This window comes from Pan paniscus, chromosome 6 (genome assembly GCF_029289425.2).
Source record: "Pan paniscus chromosome 6, NHGRI_mPanPan1-v2.0_pri, whole genome shotgun sequence".
NCBI classification, from domain to species: domain Eukaryota; kingdom Metazoa; phylum Chordata; class Mammalia; order Primates; family Hominidae; genus Pan; species Pan paniscus.
In genome coordinates, this window is record NC_073255.2 from 42,031,018 (window position 1) to 42,052,942 (window position 21,925).

The 21,925-nt window shown below is 43.2% G+C and overlaps 1 protein-coding gene across 6 annotated transcripts in view; it reads right to left on the bottom strand.

The window, feature by feature from the left end:
- ELMO1 (engulfment and cell motility 1) overlaps nt 1-21,925 on the bottom strand; it is a 591,689-nt gene that overhangs the window by 338,852 nt on the left and 230,912 nt on the right. For 5 of the 6 annotated variants that reach the window (XR_008626205.2, XM_003814972.4, XM_034963945.2 and 2 more), the window contains 2 exons: nt 20,780-20,902; nt 18,831-18,962 (listed from right to left, as the gene is read on the bottom strand). Coding sequence is in view for 5 of the 6 variants with exons in the window: in XM_003814972.4 (XP_003815020.1) it covers nt 18,831-18,962; nt 20,780-20,902 (255 nt within the window). In the remaining variant the exon portion in view is untranslated. Of the gene's footprint in view, nt 1-4,485; nt 4,513-18,830; nt 18,963-20,779; nt 20,903-21,925 lie in introns of those variants that run through there. The other variant, XM_014345637.3, reaches the window with a different exon arrangement.

Genomic DNA, 21,925 nt, shown 5'->3' on the forward strand with positions numbered 1-21,925 from the left:
AGCTCACTTAAGGTCAGGAGTTCGAGACCAGCCTGGGCAACATGGAGAAGCCCCATCTCCACAAAAACTACAAAAATTAGCCAGGCATGGTGGTGCATTCCTGTAATCCCAGCTACTCAGAAGGCTAAGGTGGGAGGATAGCTTGAGCCTGGGAGGCAGAGGTTGCAGTGAGCCAGGATTGCACCACCGCACTCCAGCCTGGGTGACAAAACGAGACTCTGTCTCAAAAAAAAAAATGTGTGTGTGTATATATGTATATATGATATATATATTTATATATAGATATATACATGTTTATATATGATATATATTTATATATAGATACATATATTTTATATATTATATATAATTTATATATAGATACATATATATTTTTATATATATAGGAGATAGATATATATATATATTTAAAGAGTGGAAAGAAAAAGTTCATGAAATCAAAATACAAAACAAAACATTGCAGATGTGTGCTCAGACCCAAAAATGGAATTTTTGTGAGGGATCTGAAGAATTCAACCTGATAATTACCCCTTCACTGGGTTTGTATTACCTTGTAAAGTAAAAAATGCTGAGGACTTCCTGAGTACTTTGACCACTTCCCCCCTGGATTCTTGGTGAGAGGGGAGGCTCAAAGAGGCCAAGCTGACTCAAAACCCCTGTACTAGGTGGGGCTACGCAGCCCAACCCGCACAGTGATTGTATCCAACCAAGGCCCCCTGGCTCTCTATGATCTGCCTAACATTTTCCCAGAACTCTCCTTTAAGATGGAGGTAATTTTTTCTAACACGTAAACTGAATAAGAACAAAAAGCCATTATATAAGCAGGGATGGAGGGAAGGCAGCACAGAGCGGTCACCCCTCGGGTTAAGGAGGTGCTCTGCCAGGGGTTATCAGAGAGTGACACGGAGGCTGGAGTCACCACTCGGGGGGCTCCCTGCAGGAGCTTAGAGGCACAGCCTCCTTGGTAACCGGCAGCCTTCCGCAGCACACTCATACTCAGCACTAAAAATAAGGCAGCACTATCTATACAGTGTGAGTCACTAGGAAACGGCGAAAATAGGACTGCACCAATGGCCTGCTACGGGAAGAGTATCAATTGTGTTTCCCAGCTCTTACAAACAAATCAGAGTCCCTGCGTGGCGGGCCATCCTCTTTCCAGTTTTCTCTTATCACCATTTTCTCTCCTGCTGGCAGATGAGCACACACATGCACACACACTTGTGCACACACACGTAATACATGTACATACACATAAACATGTGACTCTAGTACACACTTAGAGAAGAACCCACTCTAGGCTTCAGCAAATGATCTCACCCGGTGCTGCCTCAGCAACTTGTCCCTCTAAATACATCTCACTGGCACTTCTCATCCAGAATGCTCTGGAAAGCCCTGGCTCTCCTGGAGAAATTCTCCAGAACAAGCACGGAACTTGACACATGAAGACGGGAGTCCCAGGTGTCACACACTCGATGTATGTCCTGGCCAGTTTATTCTCTGCTCTATAGTTTCCCAGCTCCCCTTTCATTAAAATAGGCTAACAAAACACTTGCCAGGTTACTGTAAATCTCAAGCAAATGTTAACTTGTGCTAGGTATTTGTATTTCCACTGGCCTTCTGGCTATCTCCAGCTGAAAAGTCCTGACAGTAATTCAAATGTCCTTTATCCTAAATGGAACAAACCAGCCCCTTCCCAAAGCTGCATCTCCTATCTGCAGAAAGAGCAACCCAGCTTCCCGGCCACACAAGCTGTGCAACACTCCCCATATCCAATCTGTTACCAAGCCCTGTGCTCCACACCTTTTCTTTCACATTTGTTTTCTCCCTTTCTATTCCCCTTCTATTTCTAGTTTCGGCCAATATCACCTCCAGCCTCTTCCAACTTCCTGCCATCTTTTTACTACCACCGAAGTGAAATCCTCAGCTTTAACTGCATTATTTCTTAACTTACAAATTATCAAATATCATCCAAACACCGCAGCACATAATATTTTATGGCCCAGCCTCAAAGGAGCAGAAATTGAAGGAAACTTCACATTCTTCCACTTTCCACTCCTTGTTGGTCAGCCACGCTCCTCCTCCTCCCCAGCTCACTCATGTCCAAATGCTCCCTATTCTTTAAGGTTCATCTTCAGCGTCCTCTCCACTGTAAAATCTCATGGAGTCCTCAAACAAATTCTCCTTATCCATTTTTGGAATTTCAGAAACACTTTATAGTCTATTTGTATGATTCTCATAGCATATATCAACTTCTACCTATAAGTAAAGGTATCTCCTTTCTTGAATGGTAGAATCCTTAACTGATCTATTCATTCATTCATTCAACATACACTTACCATATGCCTATCCAGTGGCAGGAACTGTGCTGGGTGCAAGAGATGCAAAGGTGTGCTAAGTAGACAAGGTCCTATCCCTCTGGTGGGACATCAGGCTAATAAGCAAGTACAAACTACGTGCTGAAACGGGGGTAGGACCTGGACTGGGAGAGCTCCCAGCAGGCTCCCTGTGTCTAGTCTAAGAATACAACACACTCAGTTCTGAACTGAGAATTGTAGAGGACAGGGGATGAGAGTGCCAGGAGAGAGAACAGCACACATGAGGTCCAGAGTGATAAGGAGTTCACTCAACAATCAATTCCATGAAGGCCTTGGCTTCTCCGATTCATCTTTGTGACTAGAGAGAGGCCTGTCCGCACACTGCCTTAAATATCATAAATGCTCATAAATGTTGGTTGCACGAACAAATGAATCAACACATTAGTCTCTTATTTTTAGTCTAGATTAAACTCCAACATGACCCTATTGCATGGCATGATCCGTTACTATCAAAGTGCTCTACAGGTGACCAATGGGACGCCATTCTACAGTGAGCCACTCAGATAGATGGAAGAAATCCACAGGCCCCTGTCTCACACCTTGGATGCCTGTTTGGATGCCCAGCCATGCCCAGCTGGCTGGAGGCGGGGCTCCCTGCACTGAGCAGCAGTTGCAGGAATCTGTGATGCTTTCCCAAAGTGAGGAAGAACTGTACCTCCTCCCAGAGCTTTCCTCTCCGAAAAAGCTGGCGTGGCTCTTCTCCTAACAGACCTGGTCCCAGACGGACCATCTCCAGTAGATGCCCCTGAACTTTAAAAACTGTACTGCAGAGGCCTCCCTCTTCCTGGTCTCCATTTTCCAGCCCTTTCCCTTTGCCCTAATGCTCATAAGTGACAGGGAAGGCTGCAGTGGGAATGAGGGAGAACCCTTCAAGAAACAAGGAAAAGCTTTAGTATATGACATCACAGATAAATATATTAAAGGGCTGGGGGGATGGAGAGAACCAAATTCAAATCCGCTAACTTCAGGCTCCATCTATGAAAAATAGAAGGCAAAAAGTGAAGGCCGATTTCTGGGTTATCATGAAGCAGGAAGATGAGCACTCAGGACCTGTCATGAAAATACTTGCTTTCCCTCACTGCTTTGCCCTGGTTATGAAGCAAAGTCATCAACAAATGAACAACATCAAGAAAGCAGGCAGAGGCTCAATAAGCTGAGAATGGAGACAAGGCCTCTTGGATTTACCTGAATTGAACGTAAAGAGCGACTGAGACCTTGTAGACAGCATGTTCCCTTTTCCTTAAATAGCAAGACAGCACAGCCTCGAGGCTGAGGTGGGGGAGGACTGGCATCAGGGTGAAAGGGGCCAAACACTGGCCCTGCCACTTGCTTGCTGTGAGCATTTGGGAAGGATTTATAGCATCCCTGGAAAACTGGAAGCACAATTTTGCTTTCTACCCCCAGATAGAAACGTGGCCTTGCTCCTGCTGGGTTTAGCTTGAGATTCAGGAAGGACAATGCTCTGTGCATGTTCCCTTAAGAAGCAGCAAGTGGATGGTTGGTGTGTGGTCTTCATTAGTGGGAATACCATCCTGAGTGTGGAAAGGCCACAGTGAGACAAGCATTTGGTGGCTTTCTCAAGGACTCCAAGGGAGTGGGGGGTGTCCTTGGCATGGGAGGCTAGAAATAAAGCTTCACTAAGATCTGCTACTTTCATCTATTTCACTGTCTTGCTCCCATGAGTGTCTGAACCTGCGACTAAACAACTTGAAAACAAAAATTAAGTCTGCATATGTCTCCTTGTGCTGCTGAAACACTGCAGCTATTGTGGGCAGGTTTCAAATCTTCTGAAGCTGTAAGCCTCTTTTTATTCATCTCTAAAATAGACATAATAATCCTTGTGTCTTGTGTCTTGTGGAGAAAGAATGAGATACTGCATATGGGAACTTTCTGGCTCAGGTCCCAAAGAGTCCCCTAGACACTACTGCTGCTGGGTGTGGCCACTGCAGCTATTTTCTGCAGCTATTTACTGGGATAAGACCAGTGGAAACCCTAGCAGGCAACCTAAAAATGATAGATTCTCAGCAGTCTAGCCAGTTTGGTAATGTAAACATTTAAAGAGGAGGGACAGGAATAACAAGAAAGCAAAGGGTTAATAAATACCCCTTACCCTTTTAACCATGTTGTCCCAAGCACCATCTCGGGAGTGTGCACCACTTCTCATTGGAAAGTTTGTAGGTTTGCAGAGTTCATGGAAGAATCTTCCTGCTCCTCTTTCTCTCGTCTTCAGAATGAACAAGTGCAGGAAGTATGCAGAGATGCCCGCACAGGGCCAGTTCTTATGTAACCATGTGATTCTCAAATTGGTTCTTGTCCCTTCCCATTGGAAAGGTTTTGACAGTCTTCCTACACATACAAAATGCCATCCCCAGAATTAGAATCCCACGCCATGAAGCCAGCTCCCAGCATAAAAATTACTTCCTGGCAGACGTGAAACAGACATGTCCGAGTCTGGACGTCGTGCTCACACCTCCTCTCCCGAGGTCACATCACACTGAATTCAGAGGTAGGAAGGGCACTGTGACAAATAGTCACCACTTGAAAAAATGGAAAACAAAATAAAAAGTACCACAACAGCACGCTGTCTCAGGAGAAAGGATAAAGATAGAAGGCATGCTAGCTTCGCGTGGAGCTGATTGATGGCCATCAAAAGCAGGTCAATGGGAAGCAGGTAACTGGATCACAGGACTCTTAACTGGTCATTCCTTCCCTCTCTTGCCTGCACCCCAGAATAACCAGCATGATTCTCAGGGGTGCTTTGATATGATCCTACTAGAGGCAAAATCACGAGTACAGGCACCTACAGAAAATCATCAGAGGAAGAGGTGCTGGATGCCTATAACTACCTTTCCCAGGCACCAGGACCCCATCACCACTCAGCCCTGCCAGACTCTGGTGGTCCTCTGTCCTAGCATTGTCCAGCCTAGGTCCAAGGCACTCTCCAAAGGGTATCGTGGATGGAGTCATCCAACTGAAAAATGCTTCCTGTCATGGACAGTAATATTGATTTAATATATGTTGTGGTTTTGAGTCTTATCTGCTTTTGAAAATCTGCACAAGAGCAGGCAGCATAAGGACATCCTCGGCCATGTGCCTACATGCTAATTCCTGAGTAGCAAAAATGCAGAGCAAAAAATCCACCGCTTCCTTCACTAAAGAGGCTCTTTGAGGGGTATAAAAGTCCTGCACTGCTAAGCACTCTTACGAAATTCTCTAGAATTCATGGACTTTGGGATATCCCACTCCTGACAATTAACTGTTTTTGAAGCCACATATTTCTACTCTCAGACCCAGCTGGTTATAGTCAAATGAAGAATGTCCCCAGTCATCTGGGTTACTGTAAATGCATTCTGCAGACTCATTTCCACCATCAGATCCAAATGACAATCATCAATTGTAAAAACTTACTAAAACTGGCTCCATGCCAAGGCTTCTCAGAACTTAACATCAATTAACTCATTAATGTCCATAACAAGCCTGGGTGGGAGATACGACTATATCCAACTTACTAATGAGGCAAGAAACACTTAGGTAAATTGTTCAAGATCACACAGCTAATGAGCAATGAAGCTGGGATGCAAAACCAGGCAGTCTGGCACCAAAGACTGCACTTGTAAAAGCTATGTTTTATTAGCCTCAAACACAATTGACTTGCTTATACATTACGAGACCCTGACGTTTCTTTGCCCTTGGTTCCCTATGTGTCACCCTTGCACCTGCTGGATGGTGCCCTTTTGCTCCAAAGCGCCATGTGCAAAGAAAGGATGCCAAGGAAGTTTGCACAATACACTCAGAGACGAAGGATTGACACTGTTTAATATGTTGCCTCTCCTTCTGCCACAGCCAGGGGACAGAGTTATTGGAGATTTTGAGCTAAAAGGGGGAAGGAGGAAGATTCTGGCTGGAAAAGCATTTTTCTGAACCTGCTAAACTTACCCCACTTAGAAGAGTCCCCACTAAGTCCTCCACTTCATGAACACATCAGAGCTGCTCTTTATTGAAGTGCCATCAGCCTGCAGAGTTTCTCACACACATGCCTTTGATAGGCGCGCCCCCTAGTGACCAGAGAACAGATTCAACCCTAACTGCCCACAAATGTCCCTCCGAAGGCACAGCAATGCGTGCTAAATAGGAAAGGAGTTTGGAAAAACAGGACTGGAAGAAACCTGTCTCTTCACCTGGTGTTCAATAACCATCCCTGAGAAATTGTGTCTGGAGTTAAAGTTAATTACCGTAAAAAGTAAGAAGAACGAAGGTCAAGTATTATCATGGCAATGAATCATAGGTCATTTGTTTTTAAAATTTTTCCCTTAAAATAGTTCCTCTAAAAATATGAAAACGGGCTGAACATGGTGGCCCACACCTGTAATCCCAGCATTTTGGGAGGCTGAGGTGGGAGGTGGAGGTTGCAGTAAGCCATGATGATGCCACTGCACTCCAGCCTGGGCAAAAGAACAAGACCCTGTCTCAAAACAAAACAAAGTTTTAAAAGTACAATTATTCATGCATCCCTTTTTCAGGAGTCCACAGGTCATGGGTGCTTCTGAAATTAGATTACTCCCAGCAATAAGTACTCCTCCTTGCTCCCTCCCCATGACGGAGTAGGAAGAAGGGAGTAACATATCACATACAAAAGTCACCAAACAAATGGAAATGGTGGCAACAGCACATGCCCTGCAGCAAGAGCAAAACATGGGCCAACTCTTCACCTGAGACAGTGACAGAGAGCTTGTGTTAGGACTGCCCTTAGGGGCCCCACTGCACCAGTTTGGATGTCCTTTCTCAATGCAGCTGACAGCAAAGGTGGATCACAGAAGAAAGATCTGCAAGTATTCTAAGTGGGAGTTCTTGATCTCTCTGCACCCCTAGGAAATATGATGATGCTACACTGAAGTGGAAATGGCCCCACGAGACCTTGAGTTATCTGAGAAGAGCCCACTGTGCAGAGGCCCTGCCCCATGACTTAACGTGCTTGGTTCACTTGGTTCAATGACAGGAAATAAATCTGATCTTCTTCAGTTTTTCAAGAGAGCTTTCCAAAGCTAACCTTTTCTTTCCTACATGTGCAGCTACAACTTGTTTTTTATCCCCCCACAGACAGATAGGGTTTCGCTCTGTTGCCCAGGCTGGAATTCAGTGATGTAATCATAGCTTGCTGCAGCCTTGACCTTCTGGGCTCAAGAGATCCTCCTGCCTCAGCCTCCCAAGCAGCTGGGACTACAGACGCATGCCACCAGGCCAAGCTAATTAAATTTTTTTTTTTTTTTTTTGTAGAGACAAGAGTGTGACTTTATTGCCCAGGCTAGTCTTGAACTCCTGGCCTCAAGTGATCCTCTCTCCTCTGCCTCCCAAACTGCTGAAATTATAGGAGAGAGCCACTGTGCCCAACTAGCAGCTACAACTTTAAGACAACTCTGCATATAAAATTAAACATGAAGACAGTGCATGCCATTCTCTCTGTCATTTGACCAAAAGCATCCAAGAAAGACAGCACAGAGGCAACCCTGAACATGTACAGGCAGGGTGCTGGCAATCCTCTCTTCACCTGTGACGAATGGGCCACCTGAAAAGGATGCCCACCTGCCAATCAGTGAAGTGTGCAACAAAACTCCCTGACAGTTTTTGCTTGACCCATCAGCAGCTTCATAGGCCACCCACTTTCACTTCTCTTCCCTTTTAAAATTCCCCTTTATGGCCAGGCGCCATGGCTCACACCTGTAATCCAAGCACCTTGGGAGGCCAAGGTGGGTGGGTCGCTTGAGCTCAAGAGTTTGAGACCAGCCTGGGCAACATGGTGAAATGCTGTCTCTACCACAAATACAAAAAAATAGCTGGGCCTGGTGGTGAGCGCCTGTGGTCCTGAGGTGGGAGGATAGCTGGAGCCCGGGAGGCAGTTGAGCCGAGATCGCACCACTGCACTCCAGCCTGGGTGACAAAGTGAGACCCTGTCTCAATAAAAAAAAAAAAAAATACAAATAAAAATAAATTCCCCTTAATATTTTAAGGAGTGAGGAAAGAAAAGTTAGAGATAAAAAGAAAAGAATGCTCAAGAGGCTCGAATCCTCCCTACCATTAAAACAGAAATCTCAACAGTACCTCTGAACATACAGCTCCAGAAGTGGCTACTGTTTAAAAAATTGAAAAATGATTCTAAAAGATTCTATTTACCTGAGAACCACATGTCAAGAGTCAGATCAAACTTTCCCATACAGCTTTGCATAACTCCCTACCAATGCTGGTTCACTTTAACTCCCTTTACTACCCTGCCCTCCTCACGTTATTACTGTCACATATTTTAATAATGGGACAGTAATTTCAACCCCCAAATACATTATTATTGTTTTTACAGCCAATATTCATAGACTTTCCATTTCCAGTGCATTATTTCCTATATTTCCATGTTAAAGCAGAAAGCAAAAATTACTTGTATAGGTTGCTTGCCCTACTTAAAATACTTTCATGACAGAGTAAGGAAAAATAACTGGGAATGAGAGTTGGGAGACTCAGGTATTGGGAAAAGGCCCATCTGCCATGAACATCGGGCAAATCCCATTTAATAGGGGGGCCAGTTGCACATCCAAGAATGCTTCTAGTTCCTGCCGGGCCATGATGAAAGCTTTAGAGCCCTCTAAGGAGACCCCAAGAACCCCTGTCTTGGCCTTTAAACTTTAAACAACTTCAAACCTTTCAGGCTTATAAGCAGGGTTGCAACATAACAGAATGTCCCAAGCAGCTGGTCAGCCAGAGTTCAGGGGGCTGGCTGAGAGCCAACGGCTGTGTGTTTGCGCCACCTGGTGGCTATTTCTGCTCTGGTTCACTAAGGAATTTCCTGGCTTGTTGAGGACAGGGATGCCTCAGAAGTTATTAGAACTGAGGTCTGCAGCATTTCATATAGGAAAAGAGAGTGTCCGATCTGATCAAAATGTCAAGGAGGCAGACAGTGTAAGATCTGGTCCCTGAGGAACAGGCACATCTCTGTGAGTTCATGCAGCCTGAACCATCCCAGGTAATCCCTTTACCCATGTCCCCTAAGGATCCTTCAGGTGAAAGGGGCTGACTGGGTCTGGTGGACTGGCTAGGACTGGCAGAGCTTCCCTGCAGAGCACCCCGGGACCTCCTGCATTCTATATAGCTATAACTGTATAAGATTTCAGTAAATGTGTGTTTTTAAATACACTGTCATTTTACTTTTAGGTTTATGGGTTATATCTAAAATGTATTTGAAAGCAAAGTGCTTGTTTCAGAATACTATCCCAGTTATTAATAAGGGATATAGGGAAAAGTGATTCAATTGACAAAAACCTGCATTATCTTGTGCTTTCCAGAGATGCCCTGTTGCAAAAAGAGTATACCACAAAAATTAAGTGAATGTCAAAATTTAATTTCTCCAATTCCCACAAATGTATTCTAGATTCTTACTAATGCTGTCCTTGTACTCCAAGAGACTGCACCACATTCTTAATGACGAAAGCCTATGATAAAATCACACTGGGATCGGTGCTGAAATATAAGGCAAGTCCACCATAGACTGGCTTCTCTTCACCTAGAATGATTTTTCTGAGAATTCACCAGGTTTTGGGGATGTGGTATTTTGGTATAGCAGCCATTTCAAGGCAGTTTCTGGCTTTAAAATAAATGAATTGAAACATAGTAAGTTATAATACTTCCCCTGTGAATTCCAACAAGGTACTGAGCAGTACTGAATGATCTGCAGAAATTATTTAGCTTTTCCTTCTTACTGTAATTTATACTTCCCTCAGGTGGCCATTTTTCCCCATCAGAGAGAGAATATTGGGGCCAGGCCATAGTGCAGGAAAAAAATGAGCCACCTCTTTCTCAGGGTTTGTGGGTCAAATTGGTCCCAATGGCTTAGGATGTATTTCAAGGGTGAGCCTATTGATGCCTCAGTGTTTTCCATCTGAAAGACAAAACCGCCCATGGTTTTGGTTTGTTTCTCCCCCTCCCCAAGAACCCACAACTGTCCCTGGACCCTACTGATCGGAATAGTTGTGCTCACCGATGCAGCAGCAGAAACAACCCCTGCCCAAGAACCCGCAACGGTCCCTGGACTCTGCTGATCAGAATAGTTGCACTCACTGATGCCGCAACAGAAACACTAGTTTTCCTCCCAGACCACAAGGAGGACCAAGAAGGTCGGATTTAGTGGCCTTTATTGACACATTCTCGAAAACCTGGACCCTTGCCTGTCCTCCTAGACCACAAAGAAGACTGAGCAAAATTGCATTTAATGGCCCTTACTGACACATTCTCGAAAACCTGTTAGAGTCTTAAGCATTCTCCCGTTAGTACTGGGACCTTACCCATGTCCTATAAAGATGTTACGCCCGAAAAATGAAGTGGAGGGTCGTACCCTGAGGGAGGGAAGGGATCTCCTGAGTTGGAAGAGTGATACCTTTTGTCCTCACTTATATGAATAGGAAGGATACAATTTCTGAGGCTCCCCATATCCTAGCTTCAGGAATAGCTTTTGTTAGGCCTGATTGTCTGAGGAGGGATCCTAAAATTCCAGATAGTCCCCCTACAATGGGGCTTTGGGCAAAAATTATATCTTTCTGATTGGTGAGCCCAGGTGCCTAAAGAAGGTAACAGAGTCCTGGAGTTTATACTAGAAATAATTCTTATAGGAGAAACTAGAAAAGCACCAGAGACATGGAGTGGTTTTTTAGAAGTGGGACTAGCCTCAGAGAAGAAAGGTGAGAGGAAGTTTGTCTGGCAGGCATTAGGACCCAGGCGGCAAGGGTCAGAATAGATAGGATAGATGGGCGAGTCTGCTTGGACGACATGCCTTTGAGAGTTCTGCTCATGGCTGCAGGGTCAACCAACTTGTTGTTGGGACCCCCAGAGCTGAATGGCTTTCCTCTCTGTCGACCCTCGGCTCAGCCCAGAAGTACAGGAAAAGCAGAAGCTGGTTCCAGGCAAACCAACGCTCCCAACTCCGAAGAGTCAGGGATTGTTAGAGAGCCGTTTCCCAGAAAGCCTGACACGTGTGTCTTTAGTCTGGCAGCCACGCTAGTCACTTTTAACTGGCCAACAGGTGCCCAGTATTTAGCCCCCGAATTCTAAGGAAAAATAGGACAGAATAGCAAGCGAAAGGGGTCCAATGGTACTCACCATTTGGCAATAGGCGTTAGTCTCACCGCTTGGCAACAGGCGATGGTCCCATCTGGGTCGCCAAAATGTGTCCAGAATTGGTGGGTTCTTGGTCTTGCTGACTTCAAGAATGAAGCCGTGGACCCTCACAGTGAGTGTTACAGTTCTTAAAGATGGTGTGTCCAGAGTTTGTTCCTTCTGATGTTCGGACATGTCCAGAGTTTCTTCCTTCTGGTGGGTTTGTGATCTCGCTGACTTCAAGAGTGAAGCTGCAGACCTTCGCGGTGAGTGTTACAGTTCATAAAGGCAGCATGTCTGGAGCTGTTCATTCCTCCTGGTGGGTTCTTGGTCTCGCTGACTTCAGGAATGAAGCTGCAGACCTTCACGGTGAGTGTTACAGCTCATAAAGGCGGCACAGACCCAAAGAGTGAGCAGCAGCAAGATTTATTGCAAAGAGCAAAAGAACAAAGCTTCCACAGCATGGATGGGGACCCAAAGGGGTTGCCGCTGCTGGCGCAGGTGGCCTGCTTTTTTTCCCTTATTTGGCCCCACCCACATCCTGCTGATTGGTCCATTTTAAAGAGCGCGCATTGGTCCATTTTACAGAGTGCTGATTGGTCTGTTCTGACAGCATGCTGACTGGTGCATTTACAAACCTTTAGCTAGACACAGAGCACTGATTGGTGTATTTACAATCCTTTAGCTAGACAGAAAAGTTCTCCAAGTCCCCCACCCAATTAGCTAGACACAGAGTGCTGATTGGTGTGTTTACAAACCTTTAGCTAGACACAGAGTGCTGATTGGTGCGTTTACAATCCTATAGCTAGGCAGAAAAGTTCTCCAAGTCCCCTACCTGATTAGCTAGACACAGACAGCTGATTGGTGCATTTACAAACCTTTAGCTAGACACAGAGCACTGATTGGTGCATTTACAATCCTTTAGCTAGACACACAATTCTCCAAGTCCCCACCCGACCCAGAAGCCCAGCTGGCTTCACCTCTCATTACCATTTAAGAGCAGACTTTCTCTTCCCCACTTATCACAGACGGGACCCTCTGGGATTCTCCTCTCCATAGTTTACTTCTGCCCAAAAGCTCCCTGGGGACTTCCAAGTATAGTAGACTCTTCTTATTTGCAGTAGTTATGTCCTAGAAAGTTGCTGCAAATAAGTTAACAACTACTGAACCATTGCTCCTAGGAACAATATTAAATTGTTTCTGCGAGCCTCTGACCATAACGCTTTTGCCAACCAGTGAATATATAACCTTCTTTTATGTGTGTTTCTGTTTAAAGACACCCTATTTAGTATATGTTGTTGATTTGTTAACATTGAATGCTCAGCCAACAGTGCTGTAACTACTGCCACAACAAAGCTTAACAAACCCATATATTTTCGTATTTTTTCTGCGTGGCATGTCACAGCCTTCTTACACTTCGGAACATAAAAACAGCACTTCAGTACTACATTTAAGGGCCATTTGAAACTGAAATTACCATCAGAAAGCAGGAAGCATAAAAATGAGAAAAACGTGGCCTAGACAGACTGGGAAAGGGACACCTGTTTGAAGGATGAGAGCTGAAACAGGAAGGCAGGGTGGTGGCTTGGTGTCTTGTTCGACTTCAGCTGGAACATCTGAGTTGGGCAACTCAAATTTTTTGCCACTGTGCATTTTCCAAGAATGATCTAAAAAAGCACGCTGAATATTGATTTGGGCATTACAAATAAATTTGAGCAAAAAGGCAAATTTGCAAATACAGAATCCATGAATAATGAGGACTGACGGAATCCATGAATAATGAGGACTGACTGTATATTGCAAAGCCCTTTGAATTTAAAATTCTTCTATAACCTTTCCCTCACTCCAAAAGGCAACTCTACTTCCCTCTCTGCAACATAAACATTGGCCATGATAAATGACCTGCAGTTTCCCAAGCACCCAGTGTTCTTTCACCTTTAACTGTTACTTTCACCACGGATTTTCACACTACCCTCCTAGTGACAACCTACAACTCTCATGTTCTGCTATCACAATCTGTCACGGTGTCACAGAGCACTGGACGCCATTCCAATAATATTAATATCAATCATAAGATCGTAATAATAGCATCTAGATTCACAGACTATGTAGCAAGCACTGCTCTGAACAACTTACAAGTATCTACTAATTTAATCTATACAACACACATATTGATAGAGAAAATTATTATCCCTCATTTTAAAGAATAAAAAACAGAGACATGAAAATGTCAAGTACCTTGCCCAAGTCACTCAGCCTGTGATTGGTAGCGTCAGAAATCGATGTCAGCAACCCAAATCTACAGCCCAAGCTTAATCACAATGTTACTCTCACAATGACTGTTGAAGCCTAGTAGCATTTAGACAAAGATGCTTCCTTCCGTAGTATTAGGATGGGGACAGAGATAGAGAAAGAAAAATATAAATATGCAGTTCATTTCATTCCCTGCCATCTCTATTTGCTGAAAAAATATTATTAAGATGACACCAACCCCTGCATATGTAATTTTGTGTAATTATACTTGTGTAACTACAGATAATTATCTTCTATCACCCAAGAAGGTAGAAAATCCTCTTAAAAATTTGAACATGAATCTTAATTCAGAAATGTTTTCACCATTACCCATAACCTCTTCCACCTTCACATTTTAGTCATTTTTCCCTCCAGGATGATCCTGAAATATGATGAAATTTTTTTGTAAAATATTTCATGTTAAAACACATTATATTGTTCAGAAACAATTTTTTTTTAAAAAAAAGCTTATTTTCTCTGCAGTCAAGATAAAGGAAAGGAAAACAAAGCAGCTAGAAAAAAAAAAACCTTGTCTGATTTTAATATCTGCTTTGATTCAGAAGGGATCAGAAAGATGAACTACAGCCATCTCCTTTTTCATGCTTGTCCGGTAGACTGAACAAGGAAAAACTCACAAATAGAGAGGCTACAAATTGGAAATAAACCAGAGACAAATTCTGAAAGGGCTCTAGCCAGGAACACAACACTTTGCAGAGTGTGAAAGCCATGGTGCACAGGTCTTGGCGGCTACAATCAAGAGGGACAACTTTGTATACAGCATTTCCCCTGTTCTCAAAATAAAGTCATCCTAGAGGTGAGAGTCTGCCTTCCATTACTCTCAGGAATCCATGTGCCCTTCCTTAGAAGTTCCACTAAAAATAGCATTATCCCGGCGGGGCACGGCGGGGCACGGTGGCTCACGCCTGTAATCCCAGCACTTTGGGAGGCCAAAGTGGGTGGCTCACCTGAGATCAGAAGTTCAAGAGCAGCCTGGCCAACATGGCGAAACCCCGTCTCTACTAAAAATACAAAAAATTAGCTGGGTGTGGTGGCGCACTCCTGTAGTCCCAGCTATTCAGGATGCTGAGGCAGAAGAATCCTTGAACCTGGGAGATGGAGGTTACAGTGAGCAAAGATTGCGCCACTGCACTCCAGCCTGGGTGACAGAGTGAGACTCTGTCTCAAAAAAAAGAATAGCATTATTCCAGACAACTCTGTCTCTTCCCACCAGGGAACCTACAAAGGCCTGTCCATTTTGAAACCACAGAATCAATAACAAGAGATCTTAGAAGATGCCTTAGAAGATGGTAGTGCCTCATGCTTGTAATCCCAGCACTTTGAGAGGCTGAGGTGGGTGGATCACCTGAGGTCAGGAGTTTGAGACCAGCCTGGCCAACATGGTGAAACCCATCTCTACTAAAAATACAAACATTAGCCGGGTGTGGTGGTGGGCACCCGACAAGAGCAAAACTCTACCAAAAACAAACAAACAAACAAAAAAATGAGATCTCAGAAGATGAAGCAGCTTTTCTGTGTTATGACTAACCTTACAAGCCACTCAGCCACCTAGATTGTGACTTTAGAATTATTTTACCAGAAAAATTTGCTCCAATGGGATGTTGTGCTGAGAAGGAATGTGATGCCCATCTGCCTCCTCAAAGGTGTTGTGGTTTATTTTCTTTTAATAAACTGTTCTTCTTGCCTTGTTGGCGCAATGGCCACTTTTACCTTGGAAAACTTAAAAGGCTGCAGATGATTTCTATGATGTGTTCTCTCCAAAAGGAAGAAAGGGAAGTAGCACTGGCTGAGTGCACCTTGGTTCCAGCTGCTGTGCTAGTCGCTGGTAGACGGTCCTGTGGGTCCCTCCCATAACCTCAAAACAGAAAAGATGCTGCCCAATTTCACAGCTGAGAAAACCCATGTCCAAACAGGTTAAATGACTGAACCACTGGCCCATGGCTCAAAAGGAGGAAAGCTAAAATTAAATCTAGGCCCAGTGAACTCCAAAGCCTTGTCATGTAATGCTTGCTGGGCATTGCCTACTTGGGAGCAGAAGCATGAGAAATAGCAGTCTTAATCTTATGAACTGAACTTTTCTTCAAAGTGATCCAAAAGATGATCCAAACCTCAAATTAATCCTTAAAGTTCAGTAAGGAGTTTAACAGGCAAGATGATTCCTCTTTGGGAAGTACAGAGAGAATTCTGCACGAGACTGCTTACAGCATCTAGAGATTTTGCAGCCAGACCCTGATATCATCAGCCAGCTTTCAGCGTTTTTGCAAGACTGTCTCTAGGTGGTGCAATGACCATGCGGTTCTGTTTACTGAGGCCTGTCTATTTCTGGCTGGCTGGGTATTCAAAAGTGAAAATATCTGCTTGTCAAAAGTTACTGGATCATTTCCAGCACTCAAAATCATTACTAAATAGTCGTTCCAACTTCTCAACTCTCTGATGCAAGACTGTGGCCTGGGAGAAGTTGCAGGGGAATAACTAAAATCAAAAACTAAAAAAGAACCATGGAAAAATAAAGAAAACCAACACTGATTATTCTCTGTTCAGAGTCTTTGCTTTTTCTAGGATGACTTTTCAAGTCCTAATAAGTGCTAAAGGCCTTAAAACCACCTCCAATTAACTTTCAGTTAAAAAAAAAAAACTATTATTCTGTACTCATGAAGCAGAACACTCCCCAGACAGGGAAAACTAAGACAGAGATACACCAAGACTAAACTGTACAAGGAATTAACAAGAATGTTAAGACAGATGGAGCTACATTGAGAAAATGTACTCTGATTTTGGAATACCCTGGTCATCTCACATAAGAACAGGGTCTGAAAATAAAAAGGAGATGCTTCATAGCACACACCCCCATTCCAGATAGCTCTCACAGGTACCCAGATTCTATAGTAATCCTATTTCCTCCATGTGGTCGGCCCCCAACCTCTCTCTCTCCACAGTCCCTCCATACTGTGCATTCTGGGATCCAACTGCCCCCGAGGAAAATCACTACTGGGACAGAGACACATGCATCCCGGAGGCAGCACATGGAAAGAATTCAGGTTTTGGATTTTCTACATAGCTCAGAAGAAATCCAGGCACTGGCAGGAGGACGACGATAAAATTGCAGTCACAGGAGCACCCTAGAACCAGGCTCTCCCTCAGAAGAGGAATCAATTAAGAGTATTTTCCAAATGTACATGCCCTGATTCTTCCTTGGTAATTTTGATATGACTTGAGGGTAAGAGAGATTGGGTGATTTCGCAAAGCTTCCCAAGTGACCTCGATATATCTTGCTTACCACATAAAAGTAAAACTTGGAATTGAGGGTGAGGTAGAAAGTGAGTCCCATCCACCTTCCCTGGACCATCGCTCTGGCAGAGGGGCTCTGCCAGCAAGGTCACTGCCACCCTGGAGCTTTGATCATCGACACACAAGTACAGGAAACTCACCCGCTCCACCAGTCATGACATTTTCTGCTAAAATTTTAAAAAACTGATTCAACTAAAAGATAAAATGGAATGCCAAGGTCGAAACATAAAAGATAATGATACAAAAATAATTTCAGAATACCTCTGTAAGTCAAGCTGCAAAGCTGAATATTCAGTAAGTATTCTTATTTAAAACGTCATATTAAAACTAACACTATAAAAACAATAACTGGACAGAGTGTTAGTTTTTTAGGTTTTTAGGTTTTTTAGTTTAAGAAACACTACCGGAGAGAGTTAAAAAAAAAATGAACACTGCTGGTTAAAATGGACATGACTTTCTGTGTGTGGAAAGCAATTAGACAGTATCAAAAGCCTTGAAAACATATCTCATACAAAGTACAGTTCCACAAATTTATCCTAATAATGTGATCATGGGTGTGCATACATTCTGGGCTGTAAGATATTAATTATAGACTTATGGTAATTTCAAAGCATTGAATCATTTAGTAAAAGGGCTTGGTTAAATAAATTGTATTACATCTAAATAATGAAAAACAAATCAGTAATGAAACACAGTAATATGAAAACATTTTCAAAGAATATTCCCATGAAAGACAAGCCTTCTCAAATAACACATAAAGCATAATACCATTTGTCAAAATATGTATAAATATTATTATTAGTATATATACAGATATATACATTGTGTGTGTGTATATATATATTTGGGTGTGTCTGTATACATGTATATGCACGAATATGTATATATATAAAATATATACACCATATATATATATACACACACAGACACACACATATAGATATATAGCGTATATATTTTTTTCCAAGGAAAGAGTATTTGGAACTATAAAATAATGCCTGGTGATTTCTAATCACCGAAGCCAAAATCTCAGTAATGCCATTTATGATGGGGATTAAAATGGAAATCCAATTTTACACCTGCAGAATTTGATATTAGCTGAAGGTCACTCAGAGACTTCATGGGGAGAAAATCGAGAATATAGTGCAAACAGAAATAAAAACAATGGATTATATTCAGGACAAGCTGTGTTCTGATTTGCAAACTGAAAAAAAAAATCTAGGAGACAACCTATTAGTATTCACAGCAAGAGAGACCTTTTAAGAAAACATAAATTGTGTTAATGTCATCATGATTAAATTTCAGGAGACTTTCAATTTGACTTTGATATAAAATTGATGTATGTAAGTAATCAACTCAATAACCCAATAATAAGATCCATCCCACAGCTGCCATCACTCATTTAAGGCAAACACAAATCTTAAGCATCTTGTGAAATAGATTTAATGAAGTCGAGATACATTCCGGGCTAACTACTCTCGGTTACACTTAATCAGAACTGAATAAACAAACGCAGTATTAGTCACACTTGTGCAAGTTATTCCATTTCACTGAAGCCAGAAGAGATTTTCATGTGATCCTGTTTAAACCAGCTAAACATCTGGAAATGTGGAAACTATTCTGTAAAGCGCAAGAGGACCACACGCTCGGAAGAGACATCAGTTATGTGGCTGAGGTCAGGCCCGGGGAGGCTGGAGGGAGAGCGCATACTGGAGATAGCTTACTTACAATGAACCCAAGCTTCTTATAGTCTCGCGTGTACATGGATTTGCGTTTCTCCATGCTGCCACTGCTGTTATTAGGTTCAGACTCAGCATCAAAAGCAATTCTTCGAAGTTCAAATATGATGTCCCTCTGAGCCTGAAGGAATCAGGGAGTAAAAAGAAAAGGGAGGGGAAAAAGCTGCTTTCATTGTGTGACATTACATATACTCCCTCTTTCCCTGGGGTCTAAATGAATCACTGCATTCAGGCAAAAGAAAAACAGATAAAAGAGAACCAATGTTCTAAGTTAGGGCTTTGCAGACCGCTCTTCCCCCGTCAGTCTCCCTGCTGGTCAGGCCTGGCTGTATTCCACAGTGGTCCTCTTAGCCAAGTAGTTATCTGGAGCACGAATATTGATAGTCCAGTGCAGTCTTAACTGAGAGGCCCAGATATGATGGAAGGGTCGTGATTGGAGAAAGCTAAGCTAGAGAAACTGGGGATACTGTACAGTTGGGAACAAAGTAAGAAGCACCCAAAGTGCCTCACCCCACTAAGTTACTTCATGGAAACCAACACAGGACAAAAAAGAAAGAAAGGGTCAAAGGTGCAAACAACCCAAGTGTCCATCCAAGGGTAAATGGATGAACAAAATGTGGTGTGGACATACAATGGGATACTATCCAGCCTTTGAAAGAGGGCAATCCCAGTAGATGCTACAATCTGGATGAGCTTTAAAGATATTATGCTGAGTGAAATAAACCAGATACAGAAATATGCATATTGTCTAATTTCAATTATATGAGGTCCCTGGAGTAGTCAAATTCATAGACAGAAACTAGAATGGTGGTTACCAGGGACTAAGAGGACAGGGGAATGGGGAGTTAGTGTTTAATGGGTACAGAGTTTCAGTTCTGCAAGATAAAAAGAGTTCTGGAGATAGATGGTGGTGATAGTTTCCTAACAATGTGAATGTACTTAATGCCACTAAACTGTACACTTAAGAATGGTTAAAATAGTAAACTTTCTGTTATACATATCCCACCACAATAAAATACATAAATAAAATTTTAAAAGGGTTTCCAAGCAAAGAGCGTCATGTCATTCAATATTAAGAGGCATTGCTCTCTGTCACTAGAAGTGGTAGGATGACAGTCTCTTCTCCCTGGGATGACCACACCTTGCCAAAAACGTGGGGCACATTCACTGCCTCTCAAAGCCTCTCCATCATTCTTAACCGTATGGCCTTGCTCCATGAATGAAGTGCCGCGGCAGCTACACACTTCACATATGCAGTTCACATCTGCAACAGATCAGGCCCTCACGTGCCAATAATGAGTGTTTTCCTTTCCAAAGCTGCAGCGCTGTTTAAGTTGAAAATGTGCTACGGCAGGGCTCCCAGCTGTTTCCTCTCACTCTACCCTCACACAGCAAAGGTCCCCAAAGCCTTCTGAATGGAGCTATAACCTTTCATGCACAACAAGAGACCTAGCAGAGAGTTACAGCCAACAGCCAACCGACAGAAATGCTGGCCCAGAAATCAGGTTTAATCTGGGACCCTGCTCTTGGCACTGATCCCTGGAGAATGAAAATTGCTACCTCAACCCCACAGAATCAATGCCACATAGAGTCACCAAGAGGCCCTAGTTGCCTGGGAACCTGACTCCAAAGCTACTATCATTAAATGTTACTTGGGGCCAGGAGCTAAAGTCTGTGGTCATGTGACATCAAACTTTCTTATTCAATAAATGCAGAAAGAACATGCAAGTTTGGAGCCTAATGGAAGAATGCATTTGGTATATTTTCTGATCCTAGATTCACCTAATTTTGAAGCTATGCCCCTAAGTTCTGAGATGATAATAAAACGACATCATATCAAACTCTGAAACTCCCTAGTTTCAGGGTACCTCAAAAAAAGACTTTTAATGACACTTTCTGTCCTTCCTGTGCTTTGACTGCTGTCCAACGAGCACTCACCTGGTCCTGGGGGTCCATTTTGGTCATCATCCTGTCTTCCAGGAGGTTAAAGGTGAGCACTTGTAGAACATACAGCTGGTGCGCCATCTCATTGTTGATGGCCCGCTGGGCTCGGATGACATGCTAGGGAGATGGTTCACAAATGAAATTTTTTAAAAAAGAAGGAAAAGGAAACAACTAGAATTAACTCTCAAGAAGGCTCTCATAGTCTTCACTGGGAGGTATAAGGAATGGAGAAGGAAGGTGAGGGCACAGGGAATTTCAGACCTTTCCTTTGAATTTCAGAGCCCAGTAAGGTTCCTGATCTTCAGATCACAGTCCATGAAAAAACCTACTGTGGGCAGGAGGGAGTGGAAGGGGAAAAGCGCTGGAAAGGGACTGATGATGGCAGCCATATAAGTCAAGAGAAGATGTGCTTGAAATGGGGGTGTCTCCAAGACAACGGTGGATTTCTACAATGGAAGCATCTGTCATACGCAGCAGAAAAACCAATGGTGCATACCCATAGTAAGCAATTTTGCCATTATCTTACCCTGGGACTGTCTCTGACAGGTGAGCCCACTTCAAAATGGGGAAAAGTTTTAGAAGGAACACACAAAAGCAAAATACCCATCAAATCTTAATCCACTGTGGGAGCTACACAAGGATGTCTACCATCAAAAGCAGAGAGCAAATGCTCGTGAATTACTTTACTCACTGTTAACAATTAAATGAAAGATAAAATGACTTTTCCCCATAGAAACAGAACTGAAAAGAGAACATACAAGGAGTGGCAGAACAGGAAGACTGGATAGGTCCACCCCCAATCCCCTCACCCCTGCCCAGAAATGGGACAGCTGCCACCAACTCAACATTCAGCATTTGGGACTAACATACAGCCTTTTCAACAGAGATTCTGGCTGTACATTAAAAATGCCAAACAATGGATCAATGTGGTGGAACAACCCATCAAATCAGTTATTTCAACTGTGCTAGCCCCAGTCATGCCATGCTATCTGAAAGACCAATTCTCTTGGCAATCTGTAGTTGCTCCTGGGTAGACAGACTGCTGTAAACCAACTTCTAAGTGGCCGTTCAGTAAATGACAAAGCTCCCCACTGTAGAGAAAAATGATCTTCCTCCAGGACTGGAGGAAGTCTAGGTCCT